A 20,991-nucleotide genomic window follows, 5' to 3' on the forward strand; every position below is an offset into this window, starting at 1 on the left:
ATGCATCTCTGGGTACATATAGGACGCCGAAATCTTATTCTCGAGCATCCTGGGAGCGCATGAAGTAATTTTGGCTACAATCTGGCAGGATAATGCCTATCGGGCTATGCTTTGTTGACCCTTGTGTGCAGTATAAATTTTCACGAGAAATGAATAAAGCTATATTTCTTGAAATGCCCATGTTGCTCTACTAGCCTCCATTGATTTCACATTGTGGGAATAAGATGGCCACAAAATATGCGCTCTCGGCTCAGGTATCTTTATCATGCAAACAGTGCAACTGTGATATCTACATTTCCAAGCGCGCCAGTACGGGGCCATGATTCAACAGCTACTGAATAGTCTGATGTTAAAGGATCATAGCCTACAAGTTGAAAAATGTTTACTGCTGACCCCCACGGACAGCTCCAGTAGAGCCTACAGATTTTTGTGCTGCCGTCATAGAGATCAAGAGTGCCCTCGGTTCCTGACCAAGCACCCGCGCGACCGGATGAGTCGGCAGATTTCGTAGTGCCAGGGAGCACAACTATCTTGTCGACTTCGGTAGCAGAAATCTCGTTTGATTTGGAGCCAGAATAGAACTTGCCCCTAAATACAATTATTAAAAATTGGTGGTCCCAAGGATGTAACTTTTGTTCAAATACTCACCATAATAGATTGGCGTTCTTAAAAGATATATCATTTTTCCTCATTCTGTTATAGACACGAATACTGACCCATTGGTCTTCTGTCCTTACACCTCCCATGGCGAGCGTAATAGGTATAAATAACACATACGTAAGAAACACGATTATGCTGGATCTCCACATTTAGAACCGATGTAATGCAGATACTCTCCACGAATGTAATTGGTATTAGAAGTGTACTGATGATTTGGAAGATGGTGATATTAAACTTATATCTTTTGAACTCTTTGCAAGCGGATATTAATGGTTTGTTATAGTATGAGCGATAATGATATACAATGGACTCACTACTAAAAATATACGTTGTTGGTATTGGTATCAGGAGTCAAGAGAATAACTCAGGCATGGGTTGGATGCTGGCACCAAGCCAGTGATTTGATTCACATAATCTGCATACCTTTGATGATGATAAACACATTTGTTTCAGCCGTCTCTAGAGTGCTCTACCTCACGTAAGGAAGTCGCTATCGTTATTATACGCAATCCGTATGGTCTAATATAAAAGCTCGTGACCATATCTGAGACATGTATGAGCGTGGCTCGTTGTCGGGTAGCTAAATCGACAAATGTGCAATCAGTGGAAGAGTCTGTCCAGAATCAGTATCTGTTGCAGCAGGTCCTAGGGCATCGTATTTTTCGTTGCTGATATTGATATACTCATGAGAAGAATAAAATCGTTGGAAGCAACATCATTACTGGCAACGGAAGGCTAGGCTTAATAAGAAAAATCCATCCGCGCCAATCCATCTTATGAATCATTTGTGGCGTATCAACCTGCGAGATGGTAGTAGGGAAATACAGACCAGCTCAGACATTTTAACCAAATGAGGACACAGCACATACGTGAGCGGCAGTGGTTTCCCAGTAACGGAAAGATTGTGTCCACCAGGTGGCATTCCTAATAGGGCACCCGATGGTATAGTTCGAGTTCGATGTGTTATCACGATCTTTTATCTGAGCTAATTATTGGTGAACAGCATTCCTATCGAAGAAGTACCATCGCTATCAAAAAGGCGACACAGGTGCACCGATTCTCGCTTTCTAGACACAGCAACGGAAGGCGTATCTTGAGACATTAGTCGTCAGCCAAATCTGCACTTATATGAGCTATGACTTCGAGATTACAGAGTCGCGTCATTATTTAGATGCCATGATGCAGTTTCATGGGCTAATTACATCCAACTTTGGATCAACTAGCTTCTTCGAGAGCTTCATATGTCTTCAGATGACTATTACAGCGTCTCATCTAAATTTCACCATCTTGTTGTATCTTATCCATTTGGAATCAGCTTCTCTGGTATTGAATCCTTGTTAGCATTATTAAAATTGACAGAATTAGATTGGATGAACCCCTTTATGCCGGTTTCCACTACAGAGCATGAGCCTCGACCAGTAATAAGAAGCACTGACTCGGAGCTCTGTGACCCAACCAATACGCCATTTGTTGTGAACGGCAGCAGGCGGCTCGGACAGACTCACCTCAGCTACTTCGAATGGGGCGTTACTCCATTGGGATACTCCGCCATGTTTTATACTTTGCACCAGGTGAAAGTTGTAGATCTAGCCGCCACACTTCCCCCGCATATTCGAGTTGGGCTTGAGTCTACCCCGGATCTGGGCCCTCATAATCCCTATGCAAAGGGCCCATCGTGCCTATGTGGGACCTGCTAAAGCTGCTCCGAGTTTTCGGCGGCGTTTCGCTAACCAAAAGATACCTAAGATATATAGGAAAACATACAGTAAACTAACGTATCTTTTGTAATGAAAATCTGCACTAGAACCAATATGGTATATTTAAGAGTCCAACACCCCACGATAATAAGCGCTTAAAATAGTTAACAATAACACTAAATTTCATTATCACTAAAATGCCACTTCAACCCCGTCAATTACAACGCGTTTTATATCAGCAGATGTAGTTTTTGAAGCTCTGCAAGACCATGCGTGACTCGAGGGATCTGTAGTTGTGAGAACACGGCCAACAAATTATTAAAATAACAGGCTTCACCGTTATGATATCGCGTGTGCGCGTGGAGGCCGTGAATACAGAACAGCTTCATCCGGACTTCGTAAATCCACTACAAGGCGCACAGGCTGCCCGTTCAAGATGAAGATACCGCAAAAGAAGGATTTAGGGGAACTTTGGAGGGAAGAACTCGTCTGTGACGATTATAGTTACGATCCTAATATAGCAGTTAGTTGTCCTGAAGACCGGCGCGCTGCCTTGGCTGAGGACCAAATCCATGCCCTTGGGAAACTTCTGGATCACACAAATCTCGCAGCAAGGGCGACTGAAGAGAGGGCTATAGTGCACTATCGTGACATTATTCTCATAGAGAAAGATGTCTCAAATTTATGTCAAAAGCTTATTAAAAAGGTGCTTCAAGGTCAAACTTCCACTCAGGCCATAATATCAGCCCTGAAGAAAGAAGAATACTATGACAAAGTTAAGCTTGATAATGAAGATCGCTTAGAGTATCTCTTCGTGCTTGTGGGCCACAATATTTTCCGTGTTTCCCCTCTATAAGATATATATCGTTTATCTAGCGCGGCGCTGCCCAAAACTACCAGCTTTAGCAGGCTCCACATAGGGACGATAGACTGTTTGAATAGAGATTTTAGGGGAGGCCCCGGATCTGAGTGAATTTCGTGGGGAAATGCTTTAACAGGCAATGCCGCAGACGCCGGTACAATTCTCCGACTATATATGGCCTTGGATCCTTAGACCGTTTGATGATGAATACCTCTATATCCTCCGGGATATGACCAGCTCTTCTCTATAAACTTTTAGGAGATTCCCTATACACAGAATCACATATTCCACCATGGAAAAGGATTTAAATCACATTGCCACTGAACAAAATGGTAATACGTGTCACTTAGAAAAGAGAGAAAATATGGAGAGCGAAGAGTTCTTAGAGACCAAGTTTGCCAGTAAGTTATAAATAAAGAATTTTCTAATCTGTCAGAAGTTAATCATTCAGCTCTCGGACGATGGGCCGTCGTTAAGACTTTCTGGAAATCCATGCTATTCTGTATGATCCTCAATTGGGCGGCTCTCAATGACGGGGTTAGCATATTTCTATACTGGATATAAAAACAATATGACTGACTCCCTATGCAGTTCCAGCAACAGATTCCCGGCAACGTAATCCCTATGCAGGCCTTCATCAACCAAATGGCGGATACCACCATCGATGGTGCACCAGCCATCAGCGCGAAGGTAGTGTCGTACTGGCAAGGTTTCGCTGAAATGTCGAAAACGCTGGGTATGTTCACTGGAGGGTATTTTGCCAACCGCTTTGGTCGAAAGTAAGTCTTTGCCTCGGCTAATAATGCTATAGTTTTTTATTAGGATTCTCCAATTGACAATTCCAATAGGCCGGCTATGCTTGGCGCAATCGTTGTCCTGCTCGGGGGTTCTATTGCAGAAATTACAGCTTTTGACTGGAAAAGCTGGCTTGGTGCTGCCGTCCTGGTTCGTGCAGGAGTTGGCCTAGCCCAGTCGATCCTCATTACATATGTTTCCGAACTTGCACCATTTCAAATTCGAGGCTTTATGATTGGCGCTTATCAACTTTGTCTCGCCATCGGACAACTGGTCAGCGCCGTCGCCACTCAACTTGTTATCGAAAGCCAACCGACGAAATGGAGACCATTAATTGCTACTGAGTTTGTGTTCACCGGAGTATGTCGATAGCCACAGCCAATCATCTATGAACTTTCTCAGCTAATATTCCGTTTCTTGAAGGTGCTCATGATATTAATCTGGTTCGTTCCCGAATCCCATCTTCATCATGCTCGGAAAGGAGAGCATGAGAAGGCGAAGAAGTCTATGACCAAGCTATACGGCAACGTCCCTGGCTATGACGTGGTTCGTATTTATAAAGATATATGTTTGAAGTTCCCAGTTAACGAATCGTATGTAGGAATACGAGTATCGCGTTATCCAACATGGTATTGCGGCCGAACGAGAATTTAATCAAGCTTCGGAAAACTCATCCTTCCTTGAGATCTTCAAAGGTCTTAATTGGCGGCGAACACTTGCAGGCTGTATGGGTATTTGTAGCCAGTGGACTGCTGGTGGGCCCATCGTTTTCGGATATTCTACCGTAAGATCTCGAGGGCAGAATTTGATCTTTTCGGAAGCTAACCATAATAGTACTTCTTCAAAGCTGCTGGTCTCAAAGACCCTTTTATTGTAACTATTATCACGTAAGTCCGACTGCTACACGCTCTTGAACCGGTTTGGTTAAGTAATAAACAGCTTCGTCTTGCTCATCGTCGCGATATTTTCGTCTTTGGTTGCGTGTGAGTACATCGGTCGCCGGCCACTTCTTGTTGGGTAAGTCGAATCGTCAATTTGTGCCTCCGATTTGTTTCACGCCACTGACACAGAATTAGTGGGTGCTTCCTTATGCTCATCTTTAACGTTGCCCTTGGAACAACCGGCTTCTTCAAATCAGATTCTGCAGATAAGGCTGCATTGGCGTTCCTATTATTATGGGTTATCTCCTACGGTTGCTCTGCGGGGCCTATTGGATACGTCGCGTCCGGAGAAACATCGACTCCTCGTCTCAGAGCTCAGACAACTTCATTCAATTTGGGTTGTTATGGACTCGGTTTGTGAGTTTTTACGCTTCTCATCTTCCTCTAATCCTAACCTGTTCTTAGCGTCGTTTTCTCCTGGAGTGTTTCCTATATGATTAGCCCCGATGCAGGAAACCTGGGCGTAAAGGCAGTGTACGTATGGGCTGGCCTTTTGGCCCCTACGACGATACTTCTCTATTTATACTATCCTGAGGTGAATCACTTATGAATTCGTATTCCATCATGAGCTTTCTGCTGACAATCTATAGACTTACGGGCGCACTTATTGGGAGCTTGACGAGCTTTATGAGCGAAAGATTCCCGCTTGGAAGTTTAAGAATACCCAAACTCTTTCTGATCAGAGTGGTCATAAGAATAGGACCTTGATCTCTGGCACTACGAGGCAGGCGGATAAGACCATCCCCCTGGATTAAATGATAATGATATTGATACATTTACTGAAATTGATGTTACGGGTGTCAATGTGATTAATTACTTTCTTCGAATGAATACTGCGTAGTCTCATTTGAAGAACTTTACAATATAAGCTGTCTCTACATTTCTGGTTGATAGTTTATAAAGTTCATCTGTGCCTTGAAATCTGATCTGGTTGCATGTGCGTTCTCCAATGTTTTACGCTCAGTATCTATGCACGACGTACATGTGTTTATATTCGAGGCATGAGTAGCTGAAATCTGCTTCCCCAAACCAATTTGTCATTCCTCATGACTTCTAAATAATTATCTCCATGTGGAAATTATTTACCTCTTCTCATAAACTGCTTGATGTTACGACTTGGTTCCCCGTAACAGTTGAATCCCTTATAAACAGTTGGTTCCGTTACAGTAATTGCTACAATAGTGATTATTGGCCTAATCTTTTGCCCTGTTTGGCTTAACGGTATAACGGATCGTTACACTTGATATGATTATAAGAAGCAACGCAATGCTCGTCATTTCGGATGCATCAGCTTGTTCCATGGAGGAATTAAAGAGATACCCGGCCGATAATATGCAGCACTGTGCTAATCACAAGACTTTATAGTGATGTATGAAGAACTATAGAACACAGCAAATTACCCAATCATTCAGTGAAAATGGCTCCACAAACAACGAAGACCTGCTCGGCATTACTAGAATAGGAAAATAGCTTCTCATGGTGAATATCTTTATTTCAATCTTTTGTCGGGAGCAACTTTCCGCAAAGGGCCACTTCCGCTACGACCACTTAGCCAGCACTATTTGCTATACTAGTACTGGCTGTAAGAAAAGGGCAAGAGTTAGTGTCCCTCCGTATATCGAGGTATAACGTAGTGCTTTAAAGTAATGGTCGATATAATTTAATAAAGTTGTTACGACCCAACTCTTATGGTCGCAACAATGGGCCTACAGGGTAAGCAGGAACAGATTAAAATAAGCCCGTTCCACTAATCACGTATTACTTAATAAAATTGATTATTAAATAGGTCAAGTACTACTTAACGCACTCAATGATCAAGTATATCAAGGACAGATATTTAACTAGGTATATAAGTTCACTTTTTATACTCATTTAAATAACTTAAATAGCTAGTTATTAATACACTAATTATAATATAATTAAAATATAACTTATTAAGTTTATTAACTTTAATAGTAATTAATTATTATTACTTATTACTATTACTTATAAATCTTTTAACTTATCTGCTAATATAAACTTAAATTTTAAATTTATTTTTTAAAAATTCTTTTATATTACTAATTTTATTTAAAAATCTAGTAACTAGGTTATTATATATTAATAACTTTTATTTAAACAGTTATTAAACTTACAAGTAATATTAAAAAATATATTTAATTATAAAATAAATAATAATATTAATAAAAAACTTATAAGATTATTATAAGTAAAAGTTAATATTATAACCTAATTAATAAATATAAAAAAACTAGTATAATAAATAGAAATTTAATATACTGTAAACTAGCAAGTTATTAGTAATTTATAATAGTAATAAGATATAGCTTAAATTACTATTACTTAACAAGCTTAAATAATTATAAACTTTTAAGGACAGCTTTAAGAAATATAAGGTAATATAATAACACCTGCACTAGCAGCAATTACTATTACTTTAACTATTAATATTATTTTATAATAACAGGACTTAAAAGAAGTATTTAAGTTAAAAATACTTATATTATTTAATAAAAATTTAAAAAAAATTTAAGCTTATTTTATAAATATAAAAAATTATTTTAATTATTTTAAAATTATTATAAATATAAATAAATTTAAAATTTATATAATAAAAAAAAGATTTATTAATATTATAAAAAACTAGTATAAATTATATTTATAAAATTTAAAAAATAATAATATATTAATATAAAAAAAAGAAATAATAATTTTTTTTATAAAATATATTAAATTTAAAAATTAATTAAAAGTTTTATTTAAAAAAAAAAATAAAAAATAAAAAGTTAAAATAGTATTTTTTAATATTAAATAAAAAGAAAAATTATATTTTAAATATATAATTAAATTTATATATTTAAGTATTAAAATAAATTATAATAATATAATTAAGTGTATATTATATTATACTAGCTTAAAACTTAAAATTAAAAATACCCTGTTATTAAAAAACCCTTTAAAAATATTTAAAAACTTATAAAAGAAATTTATTAAAATTAATAAATAATAATATAAATAATAATAAAAATAAAAAGTTAAAAAAATAAGAAATTAAATAAAAATACACTTATAAGCTAATAATAATAAAAAATATAAATATATTATTAATAGTAATAATAGTAAACTAGGAAAAATAAACCTAGATTTTATTAATTATAAGAATAAGAATTTTAAAAAAAAATTTAAAAAGAAGTTTAATAGTAAATACTATTATTATAATAAGCTAAGTTATAAAAAAAAAGATTATTATATTAAAAAAAATAAAAAAAAAAAAATTATTTTTAAATAATTTACTTAGTTAAAAAAAACTTAAGTTAATATTATATATAAAAACACTTATATAAATTTAAATTAAATAGCTTGTTATAATAATAATTATATTATTTATAAAAGTAATAAAAAAAAATTAAGTTATTACTTTAAAAAACCTTAAATAATTAAAATATTTAAAAAAGCAAGGGTTAATATAATAAGATTTTAAAAAAAATCTTATAATTATTATATCTTTAATAATTATTATAAATATAGTATTTGTAATTTAAAAAATATAAAATATAAATATTTAAAATACCTAGAATATAAATTAATAAATTTAAAATATAAATATAAAATTAAATAGTAATATAATATAAATATAATAGTAGAATTTTTTTTAAAAAAAAAAGTAAAAGTTAAAACTTATTTTAAATTACTTAAGTGTTTAAATTATAAAAAAATAAAATTTAATTTAAATTATAAATTAAAATAGTAATTATATTTAAAATAAATAAAAAAAGCTATTAATAAGGAAAATAAGGAATATTAGAAAATAATAAAATATTTTAAATACAGATTAATAAATCTTGTATATAATTATAAAATTAAATAATAATAAATAATAAAAGAAAAATAAGAAAATAATAAAAAAGCTATTAGGGTAATAAATATATATTATACTAAGACTTATTACTAGAAAAATAAAATAAAATATATTATTAAAAAGTAATTCCTTGTTAAATAATATTTAAGAAAAGTAATAGAAATATTTAATAATAATATTAATAATTATAAAAATTTTAGTTTAAGTCTAATTAAAAAATTTTAATATAAATATTATAAAAATAATAATATATAATACACTTGCTTAAATTATAATTATAATTATATAATATACTACTGTTATTTTTATTTTTTAAATAACTTAAAATATAAATATAAAAAATATTATTATTATAGCTTTAAGTAATAAATTTATAATTACTTTTAAAAAAATATAAAATAATAAAATATACTAAATTATTACCCTTATAATAATAAAATAATAGAATAGGAATTTTAAATTAAATTTTATAGTACTTATAACACCTTTAAAACACTTAAAAAAATAACAGGTATAATTTATAAAAGTTAAGATAATTCTAGAATATATAAATATAAGTTTTGTAAAAAAAAATATATTATATATATATATAAGAACTAGGATTACTAGTTAATATAATATAAATATTACTTTTATAGATTATATAAAGTATATTATAAATATATAAGGTATAGTTTCTGTAGATTTTATAATTTAAAGTATAATTATATTAAAAAAATATAAAAAAAAGTATATATTATATATTTTAAATAATAACTTATATAAAATATTAACTTTAATAAAACCCAGGAAAAAACTATAATAAAATAAATTTTATAAGAAATTTTAATTAATAAAATTATTAACTGCTTTAATAATAATTATAAAAAAGAGAATTAAAATAAATATAATAAAATATATTATTAAATATATATTTTTAATAAACTTAAAAAATAATATAAGATAATATAATTATAATTTTATAAAAAAAAAATAATAAAGTATTATAATAAGTAATATTTCCTAGATTATAAACTATATTATTATAAAACTTATAAAAAAGAAAGAAATTAATTTTATTAAATTACTACTAGATTAACTTAACAGGGTTATAATTTAAATACTTATATAAATAAAAAATTAAAAAATATAGCTTTAATTAAAGCTTATTATTAAATAATTTAAAATTAAAATTAATACTTAAAATATAAATAATATATAAAATATTAAAAAAAATTATAATAATAAAATTACTTAAATAAAATTATTATTAATATAATTTAAATAATAAAAAGTAAAAAGCTTTTTTTTATAAGATAATTATATAATAAACTAATTAAAATTTATATAAATAATAGTATAGATTATAACTTTATTATTAATAGCCTAGTAATTAAACTCTAGTTATTATACTTTACTAAAATAAACCTAATATTTATTTTTAATATTATTAATTTAAATATTAAAATTAAAATTAATATAAAAATTAATTACCTTTTTATAATTATTATTAAATATATTAAAAATATTAAGCTTAATATTATAATATTTAATAATTATAATATTATATTTAAAAATTATTAGCTTTATTAAAGTAACTTATTAATTAATTAAAAAATAAAATAAATAAAATAAAAAAATAAAATCTTATTAAAATTATAATTATATTATAAAAAAAGTAAAAAAAGTAAAACTATATTTTTAAGTTTAAAAACTTTAATATAAGATAAAAAAAAAGAAATAAAATTTAAAAAAAAAATTAAATTTAATTTTAAAAAATTACTTATATTATTATAATATAATTATAAGTAAATTAAATTAAAAAAAATATATATTAATAAAATTATTATATAAGTAAAAAATAAATTATAAGCTTTAAATAAAATATTATTAAAAATAAAAAAAAAAAAAAAAGTAAAAAAATTAAATAAAACTTTATTTAAAATATTAAAATAATACAGGAAATATTAAAAATTATTTAATTTAATATTAAAAATAATATAATTACTTTACTTATAATAAGATTATTATATTAATTTTATAAATAAAAAAATAATAAAATTTTTTTTAATTTATAATTTTAATAAAATAAAGCTTAAAACCTTAAAAAAATAAATATAAAAATAATTAAAAAAAAAATATATTAAATTATTTATTTTATAAATTAAATACCCTGTTATATTTATATTAAAGAAAAATAAGAAGCTATAATTAGTTATTAATTATTAATAATTAAATAAAATTATTATTAAAAATTAAATCTTATTACTACTTATTATAAAAATTTAAAATTACTTAACTAATATAAAATAATTTATTACCTTAGATTTTAAAAAAGTATATAATTTAATTTATATTTATAAAAGGGATAAATAAAAAACAGTATTTAAAATATATTATAAATTATTTAAATACTTAATAATATTATTTAAACTTACTAATATACTTATAATATTTTAATAAATAATTAATTATATTTTAAAAATATTTATAAATAACTTTATAATTATATACTTAAATAATATTTTAATATTTTTTAAAATTTTTAAAAAATACTAGGAATATATTTATAAAATATTATAAATACTAGAAAATATTAATTTATTAATAAAACTGGATAAATATAACTTTTATATATAAAAAGTTAAGTTTTTTAAATATTTAATTTTACTAGAATAAGTTTAAATAAACCTTAATAAGCTTATTATAATTTAAAATTAAAAGTTATTAAAAATAAAAAAAAAAAAATATAAAGCTTTTTAAAATTAGTAAATTATTATTAAAAATTTATTAAAAATTATAATAAAATTATTAAATTACTTACTAATATTATTTATTTAAAAAAAGATAAGAAAAGTAAGAAAAAATTTAAAAATAAGAAACTTATATATAAAAAAAAAATAAAAAAAATATTTTAAAAATTTAAAAATACTCTTTTAAATAAACTTATACTTATTATATATAACTTAAATAAGCTATTAAAAATTAAAATAAATATTTTAAATTTTATAATTAAAAAAATATTAATATAATAAAATAAAAATAAAAAACTTTATTTAATAATTTTTTTTTTAAAAAAATTATATAAACTTAAATTAAAATATTTTATTTATAATAAGAAATTTATAATAATTATTAAAATATTTAAAAAATAATAATATTATTATTTAAAAAATACTTATAAAGTTAAAGTTTATATTAATTATTATAATATTATTTATTTTATTATAATTTAAAAACTTTTTTTATAACAAGTTAAATATTTTAAATTTTTATTAAATTATAAGTATAAACTTATATATTATAAAAAAATTAAAAATAAAAAAGCAGATATTTTAAATTAAAAAAAAAAATATTTTAAATAAATATTTAAAATAAAAATTTAAATTTTATATAAAAATTATAAAAAAAATTATAAGTAAATATAAGTTAATATTTTATTTACTATTAAAAAATATAATTTTATTTTTAATAAAATAAAAGATTTAATAGAAAATTTAATACTTAAACAGCTTTTAAAATATATATACTTTAATAAGAGGATATTAAAATAAAATAATAATAAAATTTAAGTGTTAAAAGAATTATAAATTAAAATATTAAAGGATATATATTAAAGTATAATTATTACTATATATTAAAAAATTAATATAATTTACTAATATTACTAATATTATTATAAATTTATTAAAATAAAAAATAAAGTTATTAATATAATATTAAAATATAATATATATTAGTAAATAAAAAGCTTTAAGTATAAATTATATAAAAAATTATAATTACTACCTGTACTATAATAATTATAAAAATTAATCTTATTTAATTTTATTATTAAATTATTATAATTTAAAAAATTAGTAATATAAATAATATATAATAATATATTTATTAGTATTAATAAACTTATTAAATTTACTTATTTTTTATTATTTAAAAGAATAACTAGTATAAAAAATTTAAGTTATATTATAATAAAATTTATTATATATAATTATAAACTGCTAGGAGAAATAGTTTTTAATAAAAGAAATATATTTATATTTAAATTTTAAAAAGCATTTATTATTAAACTTAAAATAAATTATAAAGCTAGTATAGCTTATTATTTATAAACTAATAAATAAATAAAATAAATTAATTAAATAATTAAAATATAATTATATTATTATATTAATTTTAAGTAAAATAATTAAGTAGAACTTTTTTTAATTATATAGCTTTTATATAATAATATAAAATTAAAATTTATAAGTAAATTATTATTTTTTTTAAATTATAAATTTAAATTTAAGGCTTATAAGCTACTTAAGTAAAAGGAAAATATTAAAAAAGCTATTATTAAAGTTAAAAATATAATTAAATTATATAATAAATTAAAAGTATAATTTAAGTTTATATATTAAAAAATAATTAAATATATAAACTAGTACAAGCTTAAAAGACTAAACTTTTAAAAGAGAAATATAATTTAGTTATTATAATATATATATAGTAATAAGTAAATAAATATTAAAATAAATAAATTAAGTAATAAGCTAGATTTTAAAAAGCTTAGTTTTTATAAAATTTTAAAAAAAATTAAAAAAATAAATTATAAATTTAAATTTTTTAAAAAATAAGAAAAATAAAAAAAACTTATATATTTAATTTTTTATATATTACTATTAAAAAAAATATTAATTAATAAAAATATTAAAGAAATTATTTAAAATAAAATTATTATTAAAAAAAAAAAAAAAAATATAAAATTAAAAAGATTAATATTATAAAAATAAAAAATAATAAGAAATAATATTATTAAGTATAGTAAGAAAAAAAGGATAAAAAAGAAAAAATATAAGAATTTATTAAATATTTTAAGAATTTAATAGCGCTAGTAAAAAAGTTTTATTAAGACCTAGGGATTATATTAACTTAAAATTTATTTTTTATTCCTTTAAAAAATCCACTTGTTTTAAAAAAGCAGGGTTAGTTTTAAAAGAACTTATATTAGATTATAATATTTTAGCTTAAAAGATAATAGCTTTTTATATTTTATATTTTTTTTTTTTAATATGCTTTAATTTTTCTAGATTTTTAATTCTATGCTTAATTACTTTTTTTATTTTTATAAATTACTTTTTTTTTTAAAAATAAAAATATTTTATATATATACTTGCTTTAAACTATACTTTTTTAGCTTATTTTAATTTAAAATTAAAATTAGTTTTTTTATTTATTATTTTTTTAAATTAAGTAATTAATAAATTAAAAGCTTTATAATTTATTTATTAAAAATAAATATATTAAAAATAATATAAAAAGTTTAATTTAAATATAAAATACTTATAATTATATTTTTTATAATAAAAATAAGATTTTATAATTAATAATATAAGTAATATAAAATACTTTAATATATTATATTATAAAATTTAAAAAAATTTAAAATACTTATATTTATTACTAGCTATTATATTAATTTAATAAAATTATAAGAAAAGAAAAAAATTACTTATATAAGTAATAAAAGTATAAGTTATAAAAAATAAAATTTTAAAAGTAAAACTATTAAAAAAAAGATATTATATTATAACTTAACTTTTATAATTATAATAATAAGCTTACAGGGTAAGCAGGAATAAATTAAAATAAGCCTGTTTTACTAATTATATATTACTTAATAAAATCAATTATTAAGTAAGTCAAGTACTACTTAACACACTTAATAATTAAGTATATTAAGGACAGACATTTAACTAGGTATATAAGTCTACTTCTTACACTTATTTAAATAACTTAAATAACTAGTTATTAATACACTAATTATAATATAATTAAAGTGCGACTCACTAAGTTTATTAACCTTAATAGTAACTAATTATTATTACTTATTACTATTACCTATAAATCCCTTAACCTATCCGCTAACATAAACCTAGACCTCAGGTTTATCCTTTAGGAATCCCTCTGCATTACTAATCCCATTTAGGAATCTAGTGACCAGGTCGTCACAAAAGTGTTAAAAAGAGAAATGGAAAAATAATAAAAAGTATAAGTTAACCATTTTAGTACTGCGGAGGGAATGTTTTATTGCACAAAACTCTAGGATCGCTAATTAAGCTACGATATTAAGTTTTCCAGTCTCTATGTCATATATATATCCCGTAGTTCGATCTGCAAGCTCTTTCCGAACAAGTGGTGAGCGTTTTATGAATTCAATATCATCTCGAACACTTTGTTCGAGACTAAATGAGCATTAGTAAGTGAATACTCTCGGATCTTAATTGTAATCTCTTACCTTTCAAATCCGGGGAGTCGAATGCTTGGATGGCCAGGTGCCCGCTCTTCTAACGCCCGGTGAATCTCGTCATTCTTGAATATTCCAGCCGAACAGTCTTTATCAAAATGTTAGTTATTTATAATGCAACCAAAATAGGATTCCACATTACTGGTATGGTGAATGATCATAATATCTTCAAAATGAAGGAAATGATCAAGAAAAAGCATATTTTCAAATTGGTGTGCTACACGGCCTGCAACGCCAGTAGCGACAACTGTATCTGAAAGCGAGTTAGCCTCTTGACTGCTCATGAGGTAATGGATTTCGTAAATATAAATACCCCATTGCTTCAAGCCAAGAATATCCGAGGCAATTATTCGAGGATCGTCGCAGCTGACTATGAAAGAACAATTAGAACGTCTGTTTGCGAAACAAAAATTGTTAGTGCCCACCAATAAATATTTTTGGCATTGGTATTTGCTTTTCCAATGGCAATTTACTCAAATCATCGAATGTTAATATTGGTTTAAAAGTTTGAGCTCTCTGGCTGCAGATTGGGTTAGCATGTTTTCTCCAGAACGCTTCCAGAGATCATACGCATTGCGCTCAAGCAGCTCTTGCACGGTTGGCCGTTTATACGTGGTGGCCTGGCTTTATTTTCTGTTAGAAATTTTGGTTAATGAAAAAAAACAGATACACTTACTCATTAAGCTTAAAAAGCTGCTTGGAATTTTGTCCATCAGACATTTTGCAAATAATTAGTTAAACTGGTTGGTAAGGTTGAATATCATGAGAACCAAGAAAGTCAGTGAGAAGAAAATTGTAAAGAGTTCTGCTACTATGCTTGACTAGCTCTCAAGATTTTATATCTAATCTAAGGAAATATTAATGATAAAGAAAAGTTAAATCAAAGGATTTAGGCAGACTCTGAATGCGTATTGTTATTCCGAATATTAGTATACAAGTGGGGTGGCCGATTCCGCATTTTGACTTTGTTATAATACTACTAGACAAGACAACTATATTGCTTATAAATGTAATTAAAAGATTATCTAGGTTAACTAGCAACATTGGTATCAAGGTCACAAATACTTGGCCATTATATTTCTGAGCTGTTGGTCGCTCACGGCATTATTGTCAGGAAGTTTATTATCCAGGTGATTTGAAAGTTTCCCATAGTGTTTCCAAGTATAGAGACATGTAGAATGGACATAAATCCGTTTGTTACATCTGAAACTGCGTGTTTCATCTCTATGTGGCCCATTTCTAAGACAACAATTGGATCGATGCATGTCAGCTTCCATTCCTTGTTGTCTATTCTCTTTGCTATTTTAATGAGGTTATTTTGTGGAACTACTGCATTGTCGACGTAAACCTGGCGTGATTCCGGCTTATCAATTGATTCCGAAATGGATAACTATTCATCTAAGGAATTCTGAAATTTTTAATGCCTGCCCAGCAATGAGATTCCGGGTTATTAATCGATTCCGAGATTATAGCTTCCTTTAGAACTTTTTTAAATATTAAAGGTATGGTAGCAATTACTAACGCCGCGGAGATGTAATGTTCATCCCACTAGTAGTATATTAACCCCACTTATAACTGTTAGTAAACACAAGACGTCCTTGTAATAGAGGTGTAAATATTCAATAACCTATAAGAAGCGTGCAGGAAGTTTTGCATTTACTAGCAATTATTTACATTCTATTTTATATTTTATTACACAAAAATGTTAATATAAGTTCGAAAAAATATTTATTGTCCAAGTTGTAGAATCTAGCATGAACTGTGTGGCTTAACCTATAGAGAATAGTAAATCTCTAGCTAATTTAGAAGTTGTATGGAAGTTACCTTTCATCTGTAAGGAGCTGAAAGATCCAATCAGAGGGTTTGGTTTAACGCTAAGACTTAATTTTGAGTTCAACTGTATTAGATACAACGTATCTCTTGAACAATCTAGCTTTATATAATATGAGGTTCTATCTGAGTTTCAGGCTCACATTGGAACGCCATTTAATACTACTTTCAATAGCATCGATTCTTCAATCTCTTTAGCATGAGCCTTCAATTCATCCACATCCCAGTTAACCCAGACGAACCTCCCCTTCAGAAATTCGGCTTCGGGGGATGCAAGCCAAACGTGGAAGCAGCCTGGAAGTGCAACTAGTAAAGGAATCAGCTATTGCAATACAAGGATGAAACAGCACAATTTTCTTTGTGCAACGATGGAAGACATCAAGGAATACAAAGCAACTGGCTTACCATCATCTTGGCCCAGGAAACCGGAAACTTCGCTGAGCTCGGTTGTAACTACCCCAGGTTGGACGTTAAAAATGCTAAGGTCCGAATTCTCAACCTGCAGGGAATCAAACATCTTAATAATTGCTAGCTTGGAGGATGCATATGCCCAAAACCCAGGGATAGGGGTGATATGCGCAATGCCCGAGGAGATATTTAAGATTTTTGCTTTGGGCGCCAACAAGGGCATCATTGCCTGGATCGCGTTGAAGGAACCAATTATATTACCCTCAATGCTCTCACGCAGTTCCTTCTCGCTGTAAGTGGCGAGAGGGGTTGGCGGCTTGATGAGGCCAGCGTTGTTGACAAAGATGTCAATCTTGCCGCCGCCAGCCTTGTGGATAGCGCTGGCGAAGGCACCCTCCAAAGCCTGACGCTGGCTGACATCGGCCCCCTCAACAATCACTGTGGTGGTTCCTTTGGAGTTGGCTTTGGAGATTTCTTCTGCAGCCAATTGAAGTTTCTCAATACGACGCCCGAAAATGGCGATGGCTCTGGCCCCAGCTTCTGCGAAGGCGATCGCTGTGGCCTTGCCAATACCACTACCACCGCCCGTAATGAAGACAACTTTTCCGGCGGCGCTGACTTCGGGTCTGGAAGGCAAAATTGCAGGGTAAGCCTTGGTGTGCCAAGTTTTTGTAAAGGATTTAAACATCTCGTTGCCTGGATGAGGTCCGTCGTAGCTGGCCATCTTTGCGTTGGTATACTGAGAATACTCGACAACAGCTATCAAATGTCTACTCAGTAAATAGTAAATTGGTTTAAAAGAATCAAGATTTATAGCATGACTGAGCAATATATGTCACTTTGTGTAGTTTTAAGGATTGAACATAGTCAATTAACGGCAGTTGAGCTTCTATATATACCTAGGTATCTATATATGCTGAATCCGCGATCAGCGAATACTCCCTATTACTAGGTAGTGTTTATAAGCAGCTCAACTACTTAAAATTTTGTTTAACGTACATTTCTGACCATTGTATCATGTGGTGGTTCCGCGGATGATCGTAAAGCTGCTGAAAGCTGTATAATAGAGATAGATACAAAATAACAGCTTACAAAGCATAGGATAAAATCTCGCGAATTAGTAACCCAATCAAAATATATGGTATGAGAAGAGCTTCCGCGGCGTTTCGCTTATTGTGTCCTAGTTCTCTGCATATCTTTGACGAAAGGGCGCCATTAGAAGTGGGTGCCAGGCTCGTGTGAGTTAATTAAATTCCTGTCATAGCTGGAATCTTTTGGCTCTCTATTGTTGATAAAGCTTATTTATATAATTTAAACACTGTCATTATGTCCATTTCCCCCAGATCCATATTGCGTGTCTAGAAATAACGATGAATAGTCGACATTGTTAGCTATTGTGGCTGCTTCAACGCATCGTCGCTGGGTATGCTGATGCAGCTCAGCACAAGTAGCCTGAAATGACCTTAACAATTCACTTCCTGTCTCCTGCATCATTTTTCCAACTATTTGCAAACCAACGGCAACAAGTCGGCTATCTAATGATAGGTTATCATGTCGTGGTCTATGCATGCTGTTGGCTGTCAAGAGCACCATAGCTGTCATATACGAACAACCTGTTATCCTATGATATCGTTGCTAGTCAGCTCCACTGAACAGCAATCGATATGAATCAAACGAACGAGAGCAAATGGGGAATGTGACTGTCCGATGAGGATGCAGTCTAAGGTTCCTTACCAAAAGTTCCAGCAATCCGTCATATCTAATCCCCCCAACAAGACCATCAAATTACGTGCCTCATCTACCAACGCCTCCCACTTTGGTGGTAGCAGTGGTATAACTCCTTGCCTACCATATCTGCGTATACTGGCCACCCACTCGGCGTCCCACGCATGGGCCTGGTTTATGAGAGTTGTGCAAGCCAGGGTAGTGGAGTGCAATGCTCCGATAAAGTGTAGCAAACCACAAGGTACTGTAATTAAGCCCACAGAGGCGCTGAACTCGGGCGGTATGGAAGCTTTCCACTGCTCAAGGGCGGAGGCTACGCTCTGCAGTGCATGAGACCGCTCTTTCGGACTACGTTTGTGAGATCGCGTAGAATACAAATAATCATATACACCACCTTCAATTACGGCCAGCTCGATGCGAGTTACAAAGTAATTCATCTGGACGGTTCCGTCTGCGGTGGTAATGATACCAGTATAGATGCCGGTGTCATTGATTCCACTCTTGTCCTCAATCTGATACTCGACAACTGTTGGTGAGGGCAAGTCAAGGTTGATGTCGTCATCAATCTGGATTGATGGTTGTTTCGAGCGCATGCTGAGGTCTTTGTCGAGGATATACGCCAGCCAGAACACATAGGCACGCTGTCTCGCGTGGATAGTGTCTAGATGCGCTGAGTAGGTACGGTCATGCAAGCCTATTGCATGTGCGAGACGCATTGTTGTGGCAATTAAGATCAGCGAAGGCTGGAGATTTTGCGAGGCCTGAAGCAGCATCACCATACCCACCAAAACCTGGATGTTGAGCAGCTGGATATCGCCCAGCACCACTGTCGAGAGAACTGATTCTGCTTTGCTAATACACTCAGCCGAAGATGGAACATTATAACTATCCACAAGAGTGCAATGTTGCGCGAGGGCTAAAGCAACGTTTATGGCAGCCCATGCCACCGGGTCTCGTTGCAGGGGCCCAACCTTGTAACAATCGTGCACTAACTGTAGAAGAGTTTTGGCATTGAATAAGGGCAACACTGTATTAAAGTCGTTCAGATAGATTTTTATGACAGGTAGAACTTGTTCTATGGGAGGGAGAATCATCGATTTAGAAGAATTATTGTCGTCTTCATTTGTTATGTTCGATGACAGCGTCGTTGTGGTAGTTTCAGTCGCCCCCTCAGGTTGGGGTAGAGCCTGAGCACCACTTTCCCTCTCAGCAACTTCTAAACGGCTGGTAAGCTGCTGGATTATAGCTTCTAGTTCTTGAATATGGTCTTGCGCATTGCTGGCACCGCCCTCGATATTTGCATAGTTCCGTTGTTTCTTTGGTCCAGGCTTGCGGCTGGGTGCTGTAAAGGTACAATCCGTATTATACGTGATACAATGTGAGCAATGAGGCTTCTGCCTATCACATTTAATCTTGCGCCGGTAACAGAAGTCACAGGACTTTCGCTACATTAGCTAATTATCTCTTTTGCGACGAGGTAAAAATTGCAGTCTATACCTTCCTAGTAGCCTTTGAGCCTTCCATCAGCGTTAAAATGACATTGATTGAGCTAAATGAATATGAATATGACGATTTAATCTGATTTAGAATAGACTGTGTTCGCTTCAGAATCACAAGTTGTCAAGGTTGTTTTAGAGCTTCCGCGGAAGCAGTCACTAGCCGCTGACAAATGATGCAAGATGAACAGCTATAAAGACAACGGGGTATTAGTTAGCCCAACGTTCTGAAGGTTCCGCGGAGGCTCTGCGGCACTAGCTGGTGGGAGGGTTTTTTTTACTCTGGAAATTACCTAGGTAGGTATTAGGGTGCATTAATGCTCCACCGTTAAGTTGAAGGGATGATGAGCCTCGAGATATCAAAGCAATATTTCCACACGCGTCGATATCATTGAGATCAGGGTCGGCTTTCATACACCATATGGCGCTCCACATAACCTTCGCTTC

At 29.8% G+C, this 20,991-nt stretch overlaps 4 protein-coding genes across 4 annotated transcripts; 1 reads left to right on the forward strand and 3 right to left on the reverse strand.

Moving 5' to 3' along the window:
- Positions 1 to 263: 263 nt before the first annotated feature.
- On the reverse strand, positions 264 to 746 carry GGI43DRAFT_387822 (Aegerolysin domain-containing protein; the record flags this gene model as incomplete). Its single annotated transcript, XM_083203990.1, has 3 exons — positions 264 to 364; positions 422 to 588; positions 649 to 746. The coding sequence occupies 3 exons, from the start codon at positions 744 to 746 to the stop codon at positions 264 to 266; spliced, it is 366 nt and encodes a 121-aa protein (XP_083056388.1).
- A 2,765-nt stretch (positions 747 to 3,511) lies between these two features.
- Positions 3,512 to 5,710, forward strand: GGI43DRAFT_430744 (uncharacterized protein; the record flags this gene model as incomplete). Its single annotated transcript, XM_083209312.1, has 11 exons — positions 3,512 to 3,620; positions 3,671 to 3,756; positions 3,811 to 3,998; positions 4,068 to 4,374; positions 4,438 to 4,560; positions 4,616 to 4,798; positions 4,849 to 4,901; positions 4,954 to 5,031; positions 5,091 to 5,312; positions 5,361 to 5,490; positions 5,546 to 5,710. 11 exons carry the CDS (start codon positions 3,512 to 3,514, stop codon positions 5,708 to 5,710), a joined length of 1,644 nt encoding a protein of 547 aa, XP_083056389.1.
- A 9,183-nt stretch (positions 5,711 to 14,893) lies between these two features.
- Positions 14,894 to 15,805, reverse strand: GGI43DRAFT_387824 (carbonic anhydrase; the record flags this gene model as incomplete). Its single annotated transcript, XM_083203991.1, has 6 exons — positions 14,894 to 15,023; positions 15,077 to 15,173; positions 15,228 to 15,455; positions 15,559 to 15,605; positions 15,656 to 15,709; positions 15,762 to 15,805. 6 exons carry the CDS (start codon positions 15,803 to 15,805, stop codon positions 14,894 to 14,896), a joined length of 600 nt encoding a protein of 199 aa, XP_083056390.1.
- Positions 15,806 to 17,054: 1,249 nt separating this feature from the next.
- On the reverse strand, positions 17,055 to 20,572 carry GGI43DRAFT_430747 (uncharacterized protein; the record flags this gene model as incomplete). Its single annotated transcript, XM_083209313.1, has 4 exons — positions 17,055 to 17,221; positions 17,321 to 18,082; positions 19,173 to 20,487; positions 20,546 to 20,572. 4 exons carry the CDS (start codon positions 20,570 to 20,572, stop codon positions 17,055 to 17,057), a joined length of 2,271 nt encoding a protein of 756 aa, XP_083056391.1.
- Positions 20,573 to 20,991: the final 419 nt, after the last annotated feature.

The sequence above is a fragment of the Trichoderma evansii genome (assembly GCF_050947405.1).
Source record: "Trichoderma evansii strain SZMC 28006 chromosome Unknown GGI43scaffold_27, whole genome shotgun sequence".
NCBI lineage: Eukaryota > Fungi > Ascomycota > Sordariomycetes > Hypocreales > Hypocreaceae > Trichoderma > Trichoderma evansii.